The sequence below is a fragment of the Stenella coeruleoalba genome, assembly GCF_951394435.1.
Source record: "Stenella coeruleoalba genome assembly, chromosome: 21".
NCBI classification, from domain to species: Eukaryota; Metazoa; Chordata; class Mammalia; order Artiodactyla; family Delphinidae; genus Stenella; species Stenella coeruleoalba.
Window position 1 is genome coordinate 13,909,067 of NC_137167.1, and position 19,986 is coordinate 13,929,052.

At 41.7% G+C, this 19,986-nt stretch overlaps 1 protein-coding gene across 2 annotated transcripts in view; it reads right to left on the reverse strand.

The window, feature by feature from the left end:
• Positions 1-12,112: 12,112 nt before the first annotated feature.
• The window catches only part of TNKS (tankyrase), a 177,445-nt gene continuing 169,571 nt past the window's right edge, over positions 12,113-19,986 (reverse strand). For both annotated transcript variants that reach the window (XM_079908906.1, XM_079908907.1), the window contains one exon: positions 12,113-18,112. In XM_079908906.1, coding sequence (XP_079765032.1) covers positions 18,026-18,112 — 87 coding nt within the window. In that variant the 3' untranslated portion in view covers positions 12,113-18,025. The remainder of the gene's footprint in view (positions 18,113-19,986) is intronic.

A 19,986-nucleotide genomic window follows, 5' to 3' on the forward strand; every position in this document is an offset into this window, starting at 1 on the left:
AGGTAGCTTTTTACAGAATGAGTGTACATTGGCCAAAACTCGTGTATCCTGCTTTCCCAGACTGGATCCCAACCACACGGTCGGAGCCCAGGACCTGCGCCAGACAGGTCTTTTCCCTGCTTTCCAATTCAAGTCTTCTGTCACAGCGTCAAACCACTATTTATAAAGCCATTTTCTTTGTACCCAATAGCAGCCCCAAAACTCTTACAAATCAAATAGGAAATTGGCTTGATTGGAAACAGGGACTTGGGTCACTATTTCCCCATCAGAAGCCTCTTTGATGACTTGGAATAGCTGTAATGAAGACAGCACCGCAGGGTCTGTCCAAATGGCCAGTGGGTTTCAACAGGTGTCTCTCCCATGGAGTGATTTCTGGTGACGTGAAATATGTGTCGTGGCTGGAAGGCATTGCCACTTACACCGAAGATCAACTGTGCTGTTGACAAAGGCAGTAGGCACTCTGGATCTTCCGTAGAGACTGGAGAATGCTGCCGCTTCCCTCCCGGCATCTCTGTGTGACCCAAGTGTGTTCGTGGAGCTTCCCCCGAGCAGTCTTCGGCTGAAGCCGCCTGTGAGCCGGTGGCCGGGAGCTCCCAGCCTCAGTCGTGGCCTCCTGAGACCATTTTCCTCAGGTACCCATCCTAGCCCGATTCCAGAGAGTTACCCAAAAGGTTGGGAAGCCATGAGAAAAAACATAGAATCCGTGGGAAGATGGGCAGAGGGAGGTGGGACGGGTGATTCAAATGTGAGGGGAAGGGGCTGTGAGATTGGAGGGGCCGCCAAGCCTCTAGTTGGTAAAGTGGTGGTTCGCCCTGGCTGCCCGTCAGCCTCAGCTGGGGAGCTTTGAAACCCTGCTACCAGGCGATCCCAGACCAAGTACAGCAGGATTTCTGGAGGAGGGACCCAGGCATCAGTAGGTTTCAAAGCTCCCCAGGTGCTCTCCGTGTGTAACCAAGTTTGGGAAGCTACTTTCTGGATGGCAAGGTGCTCTTGGAAGCTGGGTCTTGATAACACAGAGCTGGCTTGTCTGGCAGAAGCCACAGCCAGGGGTTTGTCACTAGTTCAGTGTGGTCTCATGGTCAGTCCCCTCAGCTCTGCTGAGGGACGAGATGGTTTCTGTCAGGAGCTCAGGGGCCACGTGACCTCCTGAACGAGGGGCCCTTTCAGGCCCCTTGAAAGCCAGCTGATCTGCGGAGCGTTGTTAGGAAACCGAATACAGTGTCTGGATGTCGATGTTCTTCCCTGAAAGTTTCCCTGTCTATCGAGAAGGATGGAGAGTGCCACCTCTTTGAAGAGGACCCTGCCCTTCCTTAGAGTTTATGAGTCATAGGAGAAAGAGGCTTCTTCAAGACAGAGCAATGCAATACTTGTAACTTCTGTAAATAGCCCCATCTTTCAGAGTGATGTCATTTCTACATTTGATATGCTTGTATTTCTGTAGGATGTATATAGTCTAGGGGATTTTTTGTTTGGTTTTGTTTTTTAGAAAAGTCAAACATGTCAGTTTTTATTTATTGCTTGAAAAAAAGATCATTTGAAGAAAAATAAATACATTTTCAACCACCTCTGGCTTGGTTTATCCTTTCCTGAAAAACTGTGCTGATATCATGACTTGGAAGATCTGGGTCATTTGATAATCTTGTGCATTGCGTGCCATGTCCCGTGGAGACAGGCTGGTCAGATCTGTGGGCTCCCTAAACATCACTCAAGGAAGGTGACAGGAGAAGGCGGATAGGAACCTCAAGAACCTGATTTCTCTAGTCAGAGAGACAGGACGAAGTGAAGGATAAGAGACAGATGTCCTTCATCTGAGAGTCTCCTTTGTGCCAAGTACAGGATGGACTCCCAGGTGGGAGAAGTCAATCTTAAACAGCCTAAAGCACAAGTGACTAGGGCTATAACCAAAGCCTATACAAGGAGTTACCACACCCTTCCCCATCAATAACGAGGGGGTCCACCCTGGCTCACAGAATCTTAGGAAGTTTTACGGACCTCATGTTCTCTCATATCCTGTAGCATGGAAATAGCAATATGCTTCCAGACAGAAAAAATAAACGGATGAAGATGATATGTCAGTGGTTCCCCAAAGCTGATCTGGGCATTGCTTCTATCAGATTCCATTGGTACAAATTTCCCAAATTGTAAACCAAAATCATATTAGTAAACATGTATGTCCACTGTGTCGTTGTTATTTAACATTTTAGAAGCACTGGCCACTGCAATTAGCAAGGGAAAGAAATGAGGTATACAGTTTGGAAAGTGTGAGCCCAAATTATCTGCAGATGATATGTATCTGAAAAACACCAGGGAATCAACTGAAAAACTATCAGAAATGAGAGAATTCAGCTAGTGGTTGATTGCAAAATGAACATGAAAAAATCAATAGCTTTCCTATATGAAAATATCAATTAAAAATAAAATAGAAGTAGTAGATCCCATTTACAATATCAGCTTAAAGATAAACTGCCTACAGTAAACTTTACCAGAGATAGGCAAGACCTAGCTGATGGACATGGTAAAGCGCTACCAAGGGACATAGAAGAACATCTGAAAAAATCTGAAAGACATACCGCGTTCTTGGCTGAAAAGACTCAGTATTGAAAAGATTTTATTTCTCCATAAATTAACCTATGCATTTAATATCATCTCAATCAAAACATCAACAGGATTTGGGAGGAACATGGCAAAATGATCCCGATTTCACCTGAAGAAACAAATATGCAGGAAAATTAGAAAAAAGAAAAGAGAGAGTCACAAGGTTGGGGGGTAAGATTTATATCCTTTTGTACTGGGCATCTATCACTATTGTGATAAAAATAGTTTTAATTTTTTTATAGGAGATTATTTTAAAAATAGAGATTCTTGGGCTCATCTAAGACATTGAGTCAGAGACTGCACAAACTCCCACCAAGAGATTCTGACTTACAGCTGGTTTCAGGACTGCCTGATACAGGCTTGACCTCTAGCGTCTCCCTTCCCTTCAATCCCCTGCCGTTATAACAACCCGCAGCCCGTAATTATTCTGATCACATCACTATTACTGTAGCAACTTACCCAAGGACTTAGTTGTGTAGACCAACAACCATTTTCCTTTGCTCAGGAATTTGGAGATTAGAAAGCTGGGAAAGGCTCTGCTGGGTGGTTCTCACTGGGGTCTCTCCTGCGGCCACTGTTGGCTGGGCTGCTGTCATCTGGGGGTTCGGCCAGGCTGACCATCCAAACGGCTCATTCACAGGACTGGCAGCTGATCTGGCTGTCGACTCACAGACTCACAATTCAGTTGTGACTGTCGCTTTGAGCGCCTACATGCACCCTCTCCAGTCGAGCAGTCAGAGTCCATACAAGACGGATGAGAACTCCAGCGAGTATTCCAGCCACCAAGGTGGATGCTCCACCCCCTTCTAGGGTCTGGTTTCAGAAGTCACAGAGCATCACTTCCTCTCGACTCTATCAGTTGTAGCAGTTTCAAGCCTGCTCAGGTTCAAGGGGAGGCGAGCCAAACCCTGCCTCTGGATGGAAGGAATGTCAAAAATTCATCGTAGTGGGCTTCCCTGGTGGCGCAGCGGTTGAGAGTCTGCCTGCTGATGCAGGGGACATGGGTTCGTGTCCCGGTCCGGGAAGATCCCACATGCCGCGGAGCGGCTGGGCCCGTGAGCCATGGCTGCTGAGCCTGCGCGTCCGGAGCCTGTGCTCCTCAACGGGAGAGGCCACAGCAGTGAGAGGCCCGCGTACAGTGAAAAAAAAAAAAAAAAAAAAAAAAAAATTCATCGTGGCCATTTTTCAAACCACCACACCAATAAACAGAGAGTTAACTAGGAAACCTGAAAATGCAAATTTCACCCCTAATCCAAAGACATTGGTCATCCAAGACCTCGTCCAAGGACCAAAACACAGCTTTTAACCACTATGCATACTGTCTGCTTATGCTATATTGGCCCCATGTGATCCAGAAAGCATCACAAGATAAACCTAACCTTAGGTAAAAAAAATGCTGGAAAGTAGAAAGCTGAAAAAACACATTCGAAGGAGGAAATAAAGGCAGGAGTATTTGACGTCACCGATTTCAACTCCCCGCCTCTCCCCATTAGCACTTACGTCAGGTTTGTTCAGGTCCACCTGAGGTGTCTTTCCTGCTGCACAGTGAGTGGCACAGGGACCAACTGAGCGCACAATATGAACAGTTAGAATTGTTCTGGATCCTCCACGACCAGTGGACAGAGCTACTGAAACCCTGTGTCTGGCGGCCAGGCTGGGACAGGCAGACAAAGGTCTTACCCAGGATCTCTGGGTAAGACAGACGCATCCCCACAAGCCCCTGCTAAGATTCTTTTCCCTGGATCTCTGGAGGCACATAGAGCTACAGGGCTGGGGAGGTTTAGACTGGGATTTTCATCCAAGGATGTTAGAAGCAAGTAACATCTGTCATGTGGGCACACGTCTGCTACCTCCCAACAGTGGGTCTTAGATAAGAGCTGAGTTTGACAAGCCAGCTTAGACCTTGTCACCCAATGAACACAAAAGAGCTCTGTCTACAGAGCAAGCCCCACACTAAGTTAGCTTCTTAGCTGCAGGTGAAGAGGGGAAGGTGCAGACTTTGTAGCAGGAGAAAGAATAAGATGAATGTGCTAATCTTGAGGTGTGAGGACCTTACCCAGTGGGGAAAATGTAGTCCAGTGGGTGTCCTGAGATCTGACCAGTTCTCTTCCTGGAAGAGAGAGGCTGGATGGACAAGTTAAAAACAAGGTGAAAGGGACAGTTTCTCCAACACGTACTTTCCTTTAGAGAAAAGTCGTCTCTTACCCTAGAGATTGCGGATTTCATGACTTGTTCCATAAAGATTTGGTCCAGCCCAAGGACCCAGCGGCTGAAGAAGTGTGCACTTCATTGTGCAGGAAGTAGCAAAGACCCCATAGGAGTTCCAGGGAGCTCACTGCTGACAGCACAGACAGAGGAGGGAGCCCTGAAGATCTTCTGGAAATGGCGCTGAAGTCTCTTGTGAAAGCAGGGAATCTATTCTTAACCAGAGCAGTAGCTGAGGAAACTGGCTCCCCACTAGTTGCCATGGGGAAGTTCAGTGGAAAAGCTCCGGAACTTGACCTTGGAGTTCCAGGCATCTCCATCATAGTGTTCCCAAGCTGACTCTGCATCACCACTTTGGGTGTTTGTACAACTCTTAAATTTAGTAAATTTACTAAACAAACAAACAAAACCTGACTTTTACACTTAAAATGGGTAAATTATACACCAGTAAATTTGTTTAATGATAAATACATGAAAATACACGAATATGAATACGTATGTTCACTGTCCCAAACTTCAAAGAACACAAATACATACAAGGAAAAATGGAAGTTCCTCCGTCTCCATATCCCTGCCCTACACCCCACTTTCCTTTACTTTTAGTAACCAAAATGAGCCATTTGGTGTAATTACTTCAAGACTTTTATTTATGCATTTTATAAATGTATGTGTTTGACAGTGCCGGGTAGCAAAGTTTGCCACCCCTAAGTGTCTTTTTGCCATGCAGATTATTTCGAATTGGAAGTAATCAAGGAACAAAAGACTCAGGAAGAAACTTTGAGCTTCCCCTAAAGAATGCAGATAGAGGACCTGTTCCAGGAAGGGAGCATCACCATAGATAACCTAGTAGACAAAGAGGAACCCAGCAAAGTCTGCTTGTTAAAATTCCTGGGTCCCACTGTCTCTGCAGGCCCAGCAAACATTTATTTACCAAACATTTGCTTTTCCATCTCCACGTAAATTGCCTTCCTCCCCTCTGAAGTCCCAAATCAGTACCCCCAACATCCTCTTTTATCTTTAGCTGCAGACGGTCTTTAAGGTGAGGGTTTCAGCCATTTTGGGGAGTTACTCAGTTTTCCTGGGTCTCTCCCATGGATGGATATGTGTCATTCAACTTTTGTGTGATTTTCTCCTGTCAATCTATCTCATGTCAATTTAATTCTTAGACCAGCCAGAATAACGTAGAAAGGTAGAGGAAATTTTCTTCCTCCCTGATAACAGGATAATATTTGAGATGTTAGCTAAGTCAATTATTTTAAATGTTTCAAAGACATTCAAAAAGAATGTACAGTCTCTGCTTTTGGGTACAAAGTTCAAGTTAGTTAAATATGATATTCGACTCCCTGATATTTTCATTTTTATTTTGTCAGTTTCTTAGAGGAATGAATTAAAAATACGAGGAGGATTTGATGAAATCAGAATCATAGTGGAAGACTTTAACAGTTTGTGTTTTCTGTGTTCCGATGTTGCCTTGCATGCATGAAGTCGTGCTTGATACAGCTTCTTGTGGCTTGTAGGTGATGTTTCTTATTTTCCAGGTAATGTTCCAGCCCACTTTGTCTGGAATCAATAATACCATGTCTACGTTCGTTTGGTTACCGCTTGTCTGGTATGTCTGTATATGTCTCCTTTTTATTTTAAGTAACAGTTGGGGATGTATCTTTCAATCATAGAGAACACCTGACCATTAAGTAATAGAAGTATGACGGTAGATTTATAGGTTGAATTCTGTAATTAGGCTGAATGTCGATTCTGGATATTTGTTTACAACAATGTAACCCCATTTAAAATATAACCCATGGGCTTCCCTGGTGGCGCAGTGGTTGAGAGTCCGCCTGCCGATGCAGGGGACACGGGTTCGTGCCCCGGTCTGGGAAGATCCCACATGCCGCGGAGCGGCTGGGCCCGTGAGCCATGGCTGCGGAGCCTGCGCGTCCGGAGCCTGTGCTCCGCAACGGGAGAGGCCACAACAGTGAGAGGCCCGCGTACTGCAAAAAAAAAAAAAAAAAAAAAAAAAATTCAAACACAATCTAAATATTAGGAAGCAAAAAATCTTCTGAAATCCTGTATCTCTGTTACAATCACCCTCAACGTTCCCTTGCCGTCTTTCTATATATATGTGGGTGCATGTATACATAGATACATACATACATAGATACATACACATGCTTTCATGTTCTATACTTCTTTGTGGCTTGCAGGTGATGTTTCTTTCTTTGTTCTATGTTCTAGACAGAAAGACATAAAAAAAAATATATATACGCACACAGACCCACACAGTTATTTCTTTCAAAAATGTCAGCCATATTGTTAAAGAGTACTTTCTTTTTACTTAGCTCCCTCCCTCCCTCCACCAGATTCTGCAGACAACCACTGTTAACGATCACGTGTCCTTCCTTATCTTTGCACGCTCATAGAGTTGTATACAATATAATGTATTGTATTATATGGTATAAAGCACATATACCATGTATCTACATGTATAACTACATATAGGGATTTTATTTGGTATTGTTTGCTTTATAAAAACAAGATCCTACGATACACAATTTTCTGCATCTTGCTTCCCTCTGTGTATTGTGGAAATCGCCTCAAGTCAAATGATAAATGATTTGACTCACTCCTAATTTCTTTATGTAGCTAATTTATTCACACAGATCAGACATTTTAAAAATACAGACGTGTATATGATAAAACGCCTCCTTCTCAACTATCTCTCAACACCCAGGTTACCCGTGTTTACCAGTGTTACCAGATTTTGACATACTCACCCAGAAGATATTCTGGGAGAATCAGTTATGAGTAAGCACATGAAGGTATAGTGTGTTTATATTTATGTAACTTCTCCCCCACCCACTGCTTTTTTACCCAAACACTCACCACCACTTTGTTATAAAAATTCCTGAGTTTTGTCAATCTGAGAGGTAACTTGTGTTAACTTCTTATTATTTTAACTTACATTTCTTTTATTATGAGATTGCACAATTTCTACACATTCAAGAACCATTTGTATTTTTTCTAGCAACCGTGTGTTCATAACTTTTACCTGATTTGTTTTATCTTACAGATTTTCAGGAACTCTTTCTCTATGAAAGAGATTAGCCCCCTTGTCTATAGTCTGAATTGCAAATATTTCCCCCAGTTTGTCATTTGACTATTGCTTATAATAGTTTAAAACATATATATCTTTTTGAGTCCCTGCTTTCAATTCTTTTTGTAAACACTCTCCTGTCTTATTTTAAAGAATAGTTAGATAGAGAACACAGCTGCTCACCTTGTAGCTTGGTCCCCAGTGCCAAGCAAGGGAACATCAGTTCTATTTCAATGTCATACACTGAGTGAGCGCCTGGGAGAAGATTTGTCTGGCTAACTGTTCTCTTTTCCTCACGCTTCTCCAGGGTCTGAACTTTGGAGCACTGGTCTACAAAACCAGGTTCTGAGCTCAAAGTGGAGGAAACATAGAGAATATTTGCTTTTCCCCTCTGTCCTCCCCAGTTATATATTTATTTATTCTTTCTTTCTTTATTTTTGGCTGCGTTGGGTCTTCGTTGCCGTGCGCGGGCTTCTCATTTGTGGTGGCTTCCCTTGTTGCGGAGCACAGGCTCTAGGCGTGCGGGCTTCAGTAGTTGTGGCACGTGGGCTCAGTAGTTGTGGCTCACAGGCTTAGTTGCTCCGCGGCCTATGGGATCTTCCCGGACCAGGGCTCGAACCTGTGTCCCCTGCATTGGCAGGCGGATTCTTAACCACTGCGCCACCAGGAAAGTCCCTCGCCCCAGTTTTAAACTAATTAAAAATACCAGGTTGCTTTAATATATATTTACACTATTCACCTCCTTGAAGTCAAAGGAGGAATTAGGTCAAAATTAATTAACTATTTTTCTTTATTTAATATTTATTTCTTCATGTGCATCTCTATGTCTCCTCTCTCAACGAAAAGAGAAAGTATGTATGTATACACTTTGACTGTACATGTTTCTATCCTTCTCTCTCTTTATAAAATGGACTTAAATTTTTTAGAGCAGTTTTGGTTTCACAGTGGAATTGAGCAGAAAGTTCAGAGACTTCTCATACACGCCTGCCCCACACGTGCACAGCCTCCCACTTAACCAGTATCCTCCACCAGAGTGGTCCATTTGTTAGAACTGATGGATCTACGCTGACACGTCACAATCACTCAACGCCCACAGTTTACATTAGGGTTCACTCTTGGTGTTGTACATTCTGTTGGTTTTGATAACCGTCTAATGACGTGTATTCACTGTTACAGTATCACCAAAGTATTTTCACTGCTCTGAAAACCCTCTGCGCTCACCTGCTCATCTCTCTCCCTTCCAAACCCCTGGCAACCACTTTTCTAATTGTCTCCATAGTTTTGCCTCTTCCAGAATGTCATACAGGTGGAATCATACAGACTGTAGCCTTTTCAGATTGGCTTCTTTCACTTAACTTTCAAGTTTCCTTCATGTCTTTTCATGGCTTGATAGTTCATTTCCTTTTAGCAATGAATAAATATTCCACTGTCTGGATATGCCACAGTTTATTTATCCATTCACCTACTGGAGGGCATTTGGTTGCTTTCAAGTTTTGGCAATTGTGAATTAAGCTGCCATAAACATCTGTGTGCAGGTTTCGGTATGGATATAAGTTTTCCACACCTTTGAGTAAATATCAAAGAGCACTTTCGCTGAAGCTTATGGTAAGAGTATGTTTAGTTTTGTAAGAAACGGCCTAACTGTCTTCGAAAGTGACTGTACCATCTTGTGTGCCCACCAGCACACAAGAGCGTTCCTGTTGCTCTGCATCCTCCCCAGCAATTGGTGTCATCAGTGTTGCAAATTTTGGCCATTCTGATAGGTGTGTAATGGTATGTCATTTTTAAAATTTGCATTTACCTAATGCCACAAGTTAAGCATCTTTTCATATGCTTATTTGTCATCTGTTTATCTTTTTTGGCGAGGTGTCTGTTCAGGTCTTTGGCCTATTTTTTACTCAGGTTGTTCATTTTCTTAATATTGAGTTTTACAAGTTCTTTGTATAGTTTGGATAGCAATGCTTTATCTTTTGCAAATATTTTCTCCCAGTCTGTGGCTTATCTTCTCATTTTCTACCCAGTATGTTTTGCAGAACAGTTTTTAATTTTAATAAAAATTTAGCTTATCAGTTTCCTTCTGTCATAGATCATGCCTTTAGTGTTATATTTTAAGAAGTCATTGTGGTCTGGGGGTCCCAGTTCTGATGTAAGGAGCTTGGAAGGTGCTACTCCTAACAACACGTCAAAACCCAGGCTGAAAAACCCACTTTTCTAGGATACATAAGAGTGGTAAGGACACAGGGGAAACTGCTGTCCCCAGGATTGGAGAATTTGACAGGCGAATACAGAGAATAACAATTTACTGGAGCAGAGACTCATGAGCAGAAACTTCTCTGGGAACCAGTACCGGAAGGAAAACAAGAACTGTAATTGATGAATTGCTGGAGGCTGAATGTGGACAACTCTAACTTCAAAACTCCAGGAGGACACAGTCATCAGGGTCCACTACAATTGTGTGAGATTTATTTCCAGGAGCTCAAATAGTAAATATTGGAGAAAAATCTCCTTGTGCTTCGGGCAGTGGGAGAGAGAAAGGAACCATTTTGAAATACACCAGAGCATTCTGTTTTTAGAGAGAACTAGTTAACCACAGCCTAAATCAGCAGCTGCTCATTGTGTGTCTTGGAGGTCCAGGTCTACTCTCTAGAACCTGGGTTCCAGTCCAGCAGAAAACACTATTAAATTCTTACAGCAACTCTCTGAACTAGTAGTAGGAGGAGACTCATTTTGAAGATGGGGAGACTGAGGCACCTTGGGAGCTTCCCAAGGTCACATGGTGTGTAAGTGGCAGAGCCAGGCCATGAACTTAGGCAGTCTGAGGGCAGAGGTGGTGTCTTCATCCTACACGGTCTTTCAGCAAACTTGCTGCACTAACAGACTACCTGGTCGCCTAAGCCTCTCATTGTTAAACTTGTTTTCTCCTAGGACCCCAAGAGCACTTGATTTGTGTTATCTTGTATATCTTCCAAATATTCCTATTAAATAACTATTTGGCAGAAAGTATTCCTACTTGGTAGATAGAAAAGTAGAGAACCAGAGTCCCCATAGAATTTCCTGGGAGCTGTGAAGCAATTTAGTGGCCCAGGGCAGCCATGGCTTCTTGACAACTCCAGCCTCTTCATACGGCCGCAGATTTGCATCCATGGCACGGTTATCTTCTTTTTTAAAAACCATTAAAAAAAAAAAGTGAAATATAGTTAATTCACAATGTTGTGTTAGTTTCAGGTATACAGCAAAGTGATTCAGATATATATTCTTTTTCAGATTCTTTTCCATTATAGGTTATTACAAGATATTGAATATAGCTCCCTGTGCTCTACAGTAGGTCCTTGTTTATCTATTTTATATATAGTAGTGTGTATCTGTTAATCCCAAACACCTAATTTATCTTATGCTTTGTATCACGTACTCCTGATTTGTGAGCAGAATTATGAAAGTGGAGATGAACAGACTTACTTTTCTAATCAGTCCTTGGCTACGTAAAGTATGCCAAGAATCGTACTAACAAAATGAACATGTCACCTACACATTATCTTGCATAAAGACGTTTTACTAGCCCTATAGGGCAGGTGGGGATTGGTCAAATGAAGTCACACACCACCCCCTTCCACTTCTGCTCGTTCTAGGTCCAGGCCTTCGGAGTGGATGCCAAGCAGCACATCTGGCAGCCAGGTCCCAACAATGGGAACAGATGACCTCTTATTATTCCCAATATGATGCCAGGTCCTCCTTCAGCTTGGAGGCCCGCTGTAACTGTCTTATGATTATAAAGTAATAGGAAAGTGAACCGTGCCCAGTGATAAAGGTTTACAAGTGTTGTTAACAGGGTGCGCCGCCTCTAACCTGAGGCCCAGCAACCAAGGCAGTACCACCACAGGCAGGTAGTCCGCTCCCCGCCCCCTCCCCCAGTATGATAGGAGGAGGGGGGCAGGGATAGGAGTTTGCTGCCCCTCAAGCTGCCCTGGGAGTCGGTGTGATTCGTTGCGGAGATGTTTCTAAAAGGCAGCTGTGCTTCTCCTGCTAGCGCTGTATTTCAGTGACTCCCATGTGGGCTCAGAGGTGAGGTTAAGGCCCTTCACACAGGTCTCACTAGGAAGATGAGAGGGAGCTGTTATCCGTATTTTCCGACAGTTTTAGGTCAGTTGCGTTAAGGTTGGTCAGGTTGAAAGGAACAAACAGGCAAATGAAAACGCTTCAGAGCTAACTGCTACCCACATACAGTAAACTTTAAAAATGTTTTTATTGAATATTAAACAATTACAAGTACTGTAAGTTAGACATTTAGCCAAAGCACAATTACTGGTTAAATATAATCATAAAGATGCCTTAAATAGAAACCCACCATGCAGGCAGGTTGAATTCCTTGATGCCCGCTTTTGGAAAGTAGAGGGTGGGGGGAAAAGGTGCCATTCCACGTGAAAGATGGTGAAATCTAGAAGAATGTACGTGCTGAAAGCGATTTTCCACAACCAAATCGCTAGGGTTGCCAGATTCCGTAAAACCAAACAAAGCAAAGCCAAAACCCCTAGGATGTTCAGTTCAGTTTCCATTTCAGATAAATAATATTTTTTTTACAGTAAATATATGCCAAATAATGCATGAACCATACTTAAGGGACAAATTATTTGTTTGAAATTCAAATTTAACTGGGTGTCTTGTATTTTATCTGGCAATTCTACAAAAAGACAAATGCAAAAAGGAAAGGAAAGGGGCTTGGAACCCCCGGCCACTGGTGGGTCACACAGAGACTACAAATGAAAACAACACCAATGATGAACCAAAGAGTCACTACATTGGTTACGTACACAGACCAACATCACAATGAGAAAATACAGTTACTACTCCAAATGCTGTTGCCAGGAAACACTCTAGATTTCCTCAAAGCTGGTTTTGTAATGTGTTTGAGACACCTTGTTGATAAAAGTACCTTTTTAGTTTGTAGGTATCAGACAAATACTACTACCACATAGACAGGGTGAGCTTGACACAGTGAAAGCAGAGGCAGGTATTCTATGCACATGAAGAGTTTAAATATTCTGTGTAATGAATACAATGGTTATATAGTCAAGGTCATCTTCTAGGTCTAGGCTATTAGCCTTAAAGATTTTGGTTCTTTTCTAATTTTTACTGTTGCGTCCTCTAGCTTTTCATCCTGAACCTTGGGAGGGGCCTGGGAGTGTGGGAGAGACACCCCCCCTACCAGGGTTTAACTATATTTCTCTGCAAATGCTAGGAATCAACAAGGGGCTTCAAGGGCTGCCTACAAAAAAGGGCAGACAGATGAAAAATAACCGAACACTCTGCATTCTAGAGCATGAGAAATCTGTTTGAAAAGATGGGTGGTGGGCTGCGTGTGGAGATGTGAAAGTGTAAATCGCAAAAGAAAACACGAAAGAATGAAGAGTCAAAATGCAATCATCTCTACTGTGTGAACGTTATTTCCAAGGAGCCACAACCCTCTGGCAGATGTTTAAAACTGGTCACATCGTGAGCACGTTTGGTCTTAGTATATAAAATCTTTAGTTTCCTACTGCTTTTCACTTATCACCGTGGTTTATATTTTAAAATGATTAAAAATCAGCTTGTGCAACACCCAAATTCTACATGGTATCACTTGTTGTTGCTAATCCCCACATGCACAAAACTTAATGGGTTTCAAAATCTTTCTAGCATTTCTCTGAACCAGAAGATTTGGTAGCTGAGGAAGTTCAGATGTAGAGAAATTGGGATGGATCAATTCTCTCAGCTCCTTTGCACATAAAGGAGGCTTACTTATGAAACAGACTCTCATTAAGTAGCCTACCAGGTGTGAGATACGTGGAGATACGCCCAACTCGGTGACACCTTTCACACACTGAGAAATGCAATTACAACTCTGTATTTATTAGGATATAAAAGGTTAAAAAGTTTCTGCCATAGTTAAGGCTTTCTTAAGAAGAAAGAGTGTCTATTAATTTCAGAACTCACAAAGTATCTGAAGAAGCCTCCACTTTTTAGGGTGGTTTTTTTTTTTTTTAAATGCATTTCCTTTTCATGTGCTAGACGTGTCCAGCCAAAGCGCAAATATTATCTTCACAATCACTGTCTTTTCATTTCTCTGTCACTGATTTGACAACAAAGAAGTTTAGCTTCAGTCTTTAAGTAAATTTCTGACACATGAAACCCTATCTTTATGTCAGTTTTGAGTGTTGCCTGAATGACTAAAATCTATAGCTCTATGCAAGATAACTGCCCAACAGAAAACACAGAAAAAAGGCTGTTTATCACAGATTATCATACAAATGGGATCTGGACACACTGGGGGAAAGGTGCTTAAAAATACATACCATCTCTGTTTGAAAGCAATTACAGAAATCCAGAAGGTGCACATGTTTTAAAAGGGAGGGCAAGCTGGGATGAAGTGAGAGAGTGGCATGGACATACATACACTACCAAACGCAAAATAGATAGCTAGTGGGAAGCAGCCGCATAGCACAGGGAGATCAGCTCGGTGCTGTGTGACCACCTAGAGGGGTGGGATAGGGAGGGTGGGAGGGAGACGCAAGAGGGAGGGGATATGGGGATATATGTATATGTATAGCTGATTCACTTTGTTATAAAGCAGAAACTAATACAACATTGTAAAGCAATTATACTCCAATAAACATGTTAAAAAAAAAAGGGAGGGTAAGCAGTGGCCAATAACCTTTGTGCAGGTGGGAGACTTACTGAAATAGAAAAACATAGACAACTCATTGTATTCTAATGCTGTCTTCCAGCATACACCAAAAGTTTATTTCTTTGTACAAAGGCTATAATAATAGAATATTCATCTATATTACTTTATTTGCCACATTCAGGCATTTCTCTGCATATATCAATGCACTTCGCTATTTTGAGAGCAAAGGGAAATTACTGTAGCCACTAACATCAAGTTCAAACGAGCACAAGGGTGCCATTTCACAAAAACATCCTAATACTGTTTATTCTACTTATGTTACCGAAAAGCTAGAGATTCCAAATTCCAAGAAGGAAAAGGTAAGGAAGAATCCTGGTTGTACTGCTATTATTTTGCATAGAATTAAAACTCTGGGTTCCATGCTGTCATTTGTTGACAAAGTGGCAGAATCTTCTGAGCAGAGCACATGAGGCTTAATACCCAGTTCTAGTTGCGAAGTGGATACAGAGGTACAGTCGCCATATGCAAGACTCAAGATGGAGAAAGGAGGAAAATGAGAGGGGTCAAAGGTAATTGCTGGAGCTAATTATAATTCCAGACTAGCAATCTGGGGAAAAGGGAAGGAGGCCAAGTACAAGGAGAAAGTGTCCAGTCCAGAGCACTTAACTGATGCCAATAGCTAGCAAACTGGGCCATCAGGTCTAGAAGCCCTTTGATGTCAGACCTGTGGTGGAACCGGTGCAGGCGTCTGGATTCTCTCTTCTATATGGTTTGGGAAACAGAGGGGCCACTCAGGGGAGGCCACACTGGAAGTCCTCACTTGCTAGTGTTTCTATACAGTGTGTATACAAGAAATTAAGTGCATTTTAGCCTAACTTAAAGCCATGCTTTTGAGTTCCAAAGGGTTTTTCACACTGCTATGGGTGGAAATTCCAAACGCAATCAACTTTTGCTAACTTGAATGCACTCATGATGACCTTTGGTTTTCAAGTTTTGAAAAAATGTATTTGGCTCCTGTGAGACATCAATGAACTCATTCTCTTCAGCAGATGAATAATATGTACACATTCTTTCAAGAACTACTATATACTTGAATCATTACGAGACAAGAAGTACAGCAAATGTCCTCCTTACACACAGTACCTTTACTTGGCACACAGAACATCAGAAACGTAACATTGGCGGTTTAAATACTGAACCACAGTTTACCTTCTCAAGTGTAAGGCTGAAGTTCAAAACTGGCACATCCGTTAATCTAGTTAGTATGATGGAAATAACATATAACCACAGTTGGGTAGTGGCTTATCTTTTTAATGAAGCTATGAAGCTTTTGGGATCTATACCATATTAACCCTTTTATGTAACTAAAAATCACAGCTGTGTTTACCATTTTAAACTATATCTAATTGGGGAGGCAAGTAATATACACTTTCACAGCTACTGAAAACTACACAGATGCCAATTCCTTCAACCCACTGTTACACACAGCAAAAAAGAAGGAAGGGAGGAAAAAAGCCCTCAATGGGTATCAAACTTGAGAGCTTCACGTGGAATTCTAGTGCTATTAAACAAGTAGCCAAGACACAAACACCCAGCTTGGGTCACTAAAACTTCAATAGAAGCAACAACTGAGGCTAATTCTTGATTTAATTTTGAGGACCCATGCAAGATTCAGCTATAAAACTCAAGACTAGTTCCCGATGTCTAGTTCTAGCATTGGACTCAAGCCAAAAGGAAAGCAAAATGTATATTTTAAGAGCCTATTCTAGAATCTTTGCATGTAACCATTTTATTTTTCCTCAGGAGATTAAATGAGGTCACAGCTTAATCAGCCTGTATTAAAGAACAAACAAGCAAGTTAGTTTTCAGGACTTTAAGTTGAAATGGCAAGTTTGCGTCACACTGTTTTTCCTTTTTTCCATCACATTTATATTACTTTTGCTTCGAAGCTGAGTAGACGCATAGCATGTCAAAGTAAGTAAGTTAATGCACTTAATTCAATATTCAGTTAAGGTGAAAAGGGCAAGCGTGAGAACTGTAATGGATAATTTTTTACAAGTAACAATGTGCACTTGACAAATGTTGAGAAAAAAAGCAAAACAAAGTAGTGATTTCAGGAAGAAACAGTATGGTTATTTCTCCACTTTCATTTAAAAAATAACTGAAAGAGCTTTGGTTTCCATTTTTGTTCTCCTTGTCTACTAAGAAGTTTGAGAAAATGGTTCAAAAATTTAGTGCAGGGACCTACACAAACTATCGGAAGCACCTCACTCAAAATAAACCCCAAATCTGCAGTAAACAAAAAAGTTCTTGCATCTGTGCCTATCTAGTGACTACACAGGATTTGAATCCCAGCTTTCTAAACTAGAGAAACAATAAAGTAATTGTTTTGAGACTCTAACGCAGCACAATAATTCCACTGAATTTGGAAATAAGGCAGCTAATTTTGGGGGCGACAATTCTGGTGGTGCGGGTTAAGTGGAGAGAAGTCGTGTTTTCTGTGAGGAGCCCTCGTTGTCCTTTTCTGTGGTCCTATTATCGCACCACAGGCCCCTCATGTGTCGTAATGCTGCTTCTCCTGGATTCACGGGCCTCCCTGGCGGTCTCCCCTCTGAACGTCACAACAGCATCACTCAAGCCTCTCGCTGGCTGGGCTCTTCCTGGCCCTCCAGCACCGTCCTGAACACGTCGGAGGAAGGCCTGAGTTGGAAAGTGCGAGTGGCTCTCGTTGGCTTTGACTGCTCTGAACTTGGGAGCTCCTAAATCAGGTTGATGTTTGTGCCTTTCCCTTGTAAGACTGGCCAATCAATAGAAGGAAACTGAAACGTGGTGTTTTTCCTTTCCATCTCAGTTTACGTTGATAAGAAGTACAGATACAAAATAAATCAGTGGAAAAAAAAAAAAAGTGGAAACTAAGCCTTGCTCAGCCAGAAGCTTGGGTTACATCACTAGTGATTTTAGTCAGTGTGACTTTGTGCAAAATATCCTCAAGAAGGCTCGGCTCATTTTCAAAGTAACAACAACAACGATAGCAACAAAAAGTGAATGATGAATGTTCAGAAAAAACGAAAAATGAACCTGTCGTATGTGTATATTTACTATATACACGTGCCATATAGAGCGAAGCAAATGTAGTGTGTGAACTGTGAACATTTGGGAAAGTACTGGTTATGTTTTCTTTTTTTCCAAGTCTAGATTGAAGCAATCCTGTCTTAGCAATGGATAACTACAATGAAAATGAGCCTGAGATATGTTAAAAGGCCGCCCCTGTAAACATTTCCTCAAAGGGAACAGTAGCAGTTGAGTATGTATCAGTTACTCATACTATATTCATCACTATCGCAATGCTTTATAAAAGACAAACAGCTTATTTCTAGGCTGTCAGGGATTTATAGAATATTGATTTTGTTGAAAACAATCCACTGTCATCCAGTCCCAGGTTTAAATCCAATCTGGCCTTTACCAGTGGGCATTCACTAGGTCTTCTGCTCTGCAGCTGCCGTGGTCTGTGAAGGAGCTTCCGGCTTCATGATCTGGTAGGTGATGAGATACTCTGGGTATGCCTGGAAAGGACAGGAAGCAAAACACGTCACCCTCTGGGCAGCTAAAATACTAAAGCCCGACTTAACGTGGAAGCCTCAGAGTCTGTTGATCATAACCCGTACTCTATGTACACCCAAGAGCCTAAGAAGGTCAGCTAATTCACAGGTGCCTGGACAGTTAGGAGGTCCGCCTCCATATCTGTATATACACCTGTGTAAATCCTATAATCCTAGAATTGTTATAATGTTATTTCTACTTTTGGATACTGTAAAATGGTTACACTATATTTATCCCTCACTAGAGAGCCACATGCCATAAACAGGAAAACTCAGGCAAGAAAAAAATCTCTTTCTCACAGCACCTAGCATAGTGCCGTCACATAGCATGTTTCAGGAGAAGTCTGTTACATGAAAGAATAATTCACTGAACTGATTTCAAATTAATCATAGATGATGATGTAACCCACTGAGTGAGGAGGAAGAAAGGCAACGTGTGCTGAGTCACCAGTAACTCAGAGGCAACAGTTTGGAGGTGATTTTTACAAGTTGACTAGTTAAAGGCAATTTTTACAGGAAAGAAAATGACTCTGATGAAGAGCCTCCACCCCCTGTACTCCCTCCTCTTCTGTGTCTTCTTTCTTGTAGTAAAACCGAAGGCTCGGTGCTTACAGTGGGAAGAGCACTTCTTGGTGGGAAGAGGAAGCCTGACCAGGAAGCGGTTACAAACCAGAAATCCCTACAAAGGCAGCTGGAAGGGGGGCAGGGTGAAGCCACGTACACTACCTAGGAACCCGTCACCCCTAACTCTAACATAATGATAAGACTCGACTCAATATTTCAGAGTGGTCTGTGGGTGAAAAATAGTACTCTTTGGTGAGTTAAGTGTTTTGGGGCCCCCAAATAATTGGTTGAATGCTGACCTAGAGAGAGTAAGATAATGGAAAGAATGAAGGATTAAAAAAACTGGACTGTTTATTAGTTAAAATGCAGAAATGAACATGTGATAGATTTATTGAATTATTTCTTTATAATTTTACACCTCTGCAGAAACTGTTATATGTCAGGTGCCTCCGCTTTCCTCATTTATAAATGGGAACAGTAATGACACCAAGATTTTTGTGAGGATTAAACACAAAGATCCTAGAATAGGTTTGGCATAGTAAAAATCTAGTTTGTGTTAGTTATTACTATTAACATTATTATTCTCATTCATCAAAGACTAGTTCTTCTTGAAGAGGTCTCAGTAAGGATTAAAAAAACAAAAACCGTACATATGTTTTGAAAAGTTATAACTGTTTCTATTCATGTAAGGAACCATTATCACTCATAATATTCTTTTCCAAAATTCCAGTCTGTTTTGGTTTGACTTAAAAACAGCAGCGGTTTCCATCTTTAGTACACGTAGTTGGAATAACTAAAACAGCAACGGTTTCCATCTATAGTACACGTAGTTGGAATAACTAAGACTGACAATCCTCATTACTCCTGACTTTCCAATCCGGAGCGCAATAACTAAATAGTTTGTAGTTTTATTTTATTATAATGTGAACACTGCTTAATTGTTGAAATGGTTTTAAACAGTATTTTAGTTTTTAGTTACAAGGTAGGTTAGCTATCTATTGCTAATTCTAGAGTTGGGTATAAAGAATCTAGGAAGGCTCAAAAACTGGTGGAAAAATGGAAAAAAACTGGTTAATCAACCAGATAGTTTAATGGTCAAGAAAATTATCTATTCATCACCAATACACATATATTGAGCATCTAGTGCATACAAAGCACTCTGGGATAAGTGGGAAGATAAGCCAGACAGAAAAAGAAGAATTTAAAACTAACCCCAGTGAGCATGTGCTAAGTGTCAAAAATGAGTGTGGGGCTTCCCTGGTGGCACAGTGGTT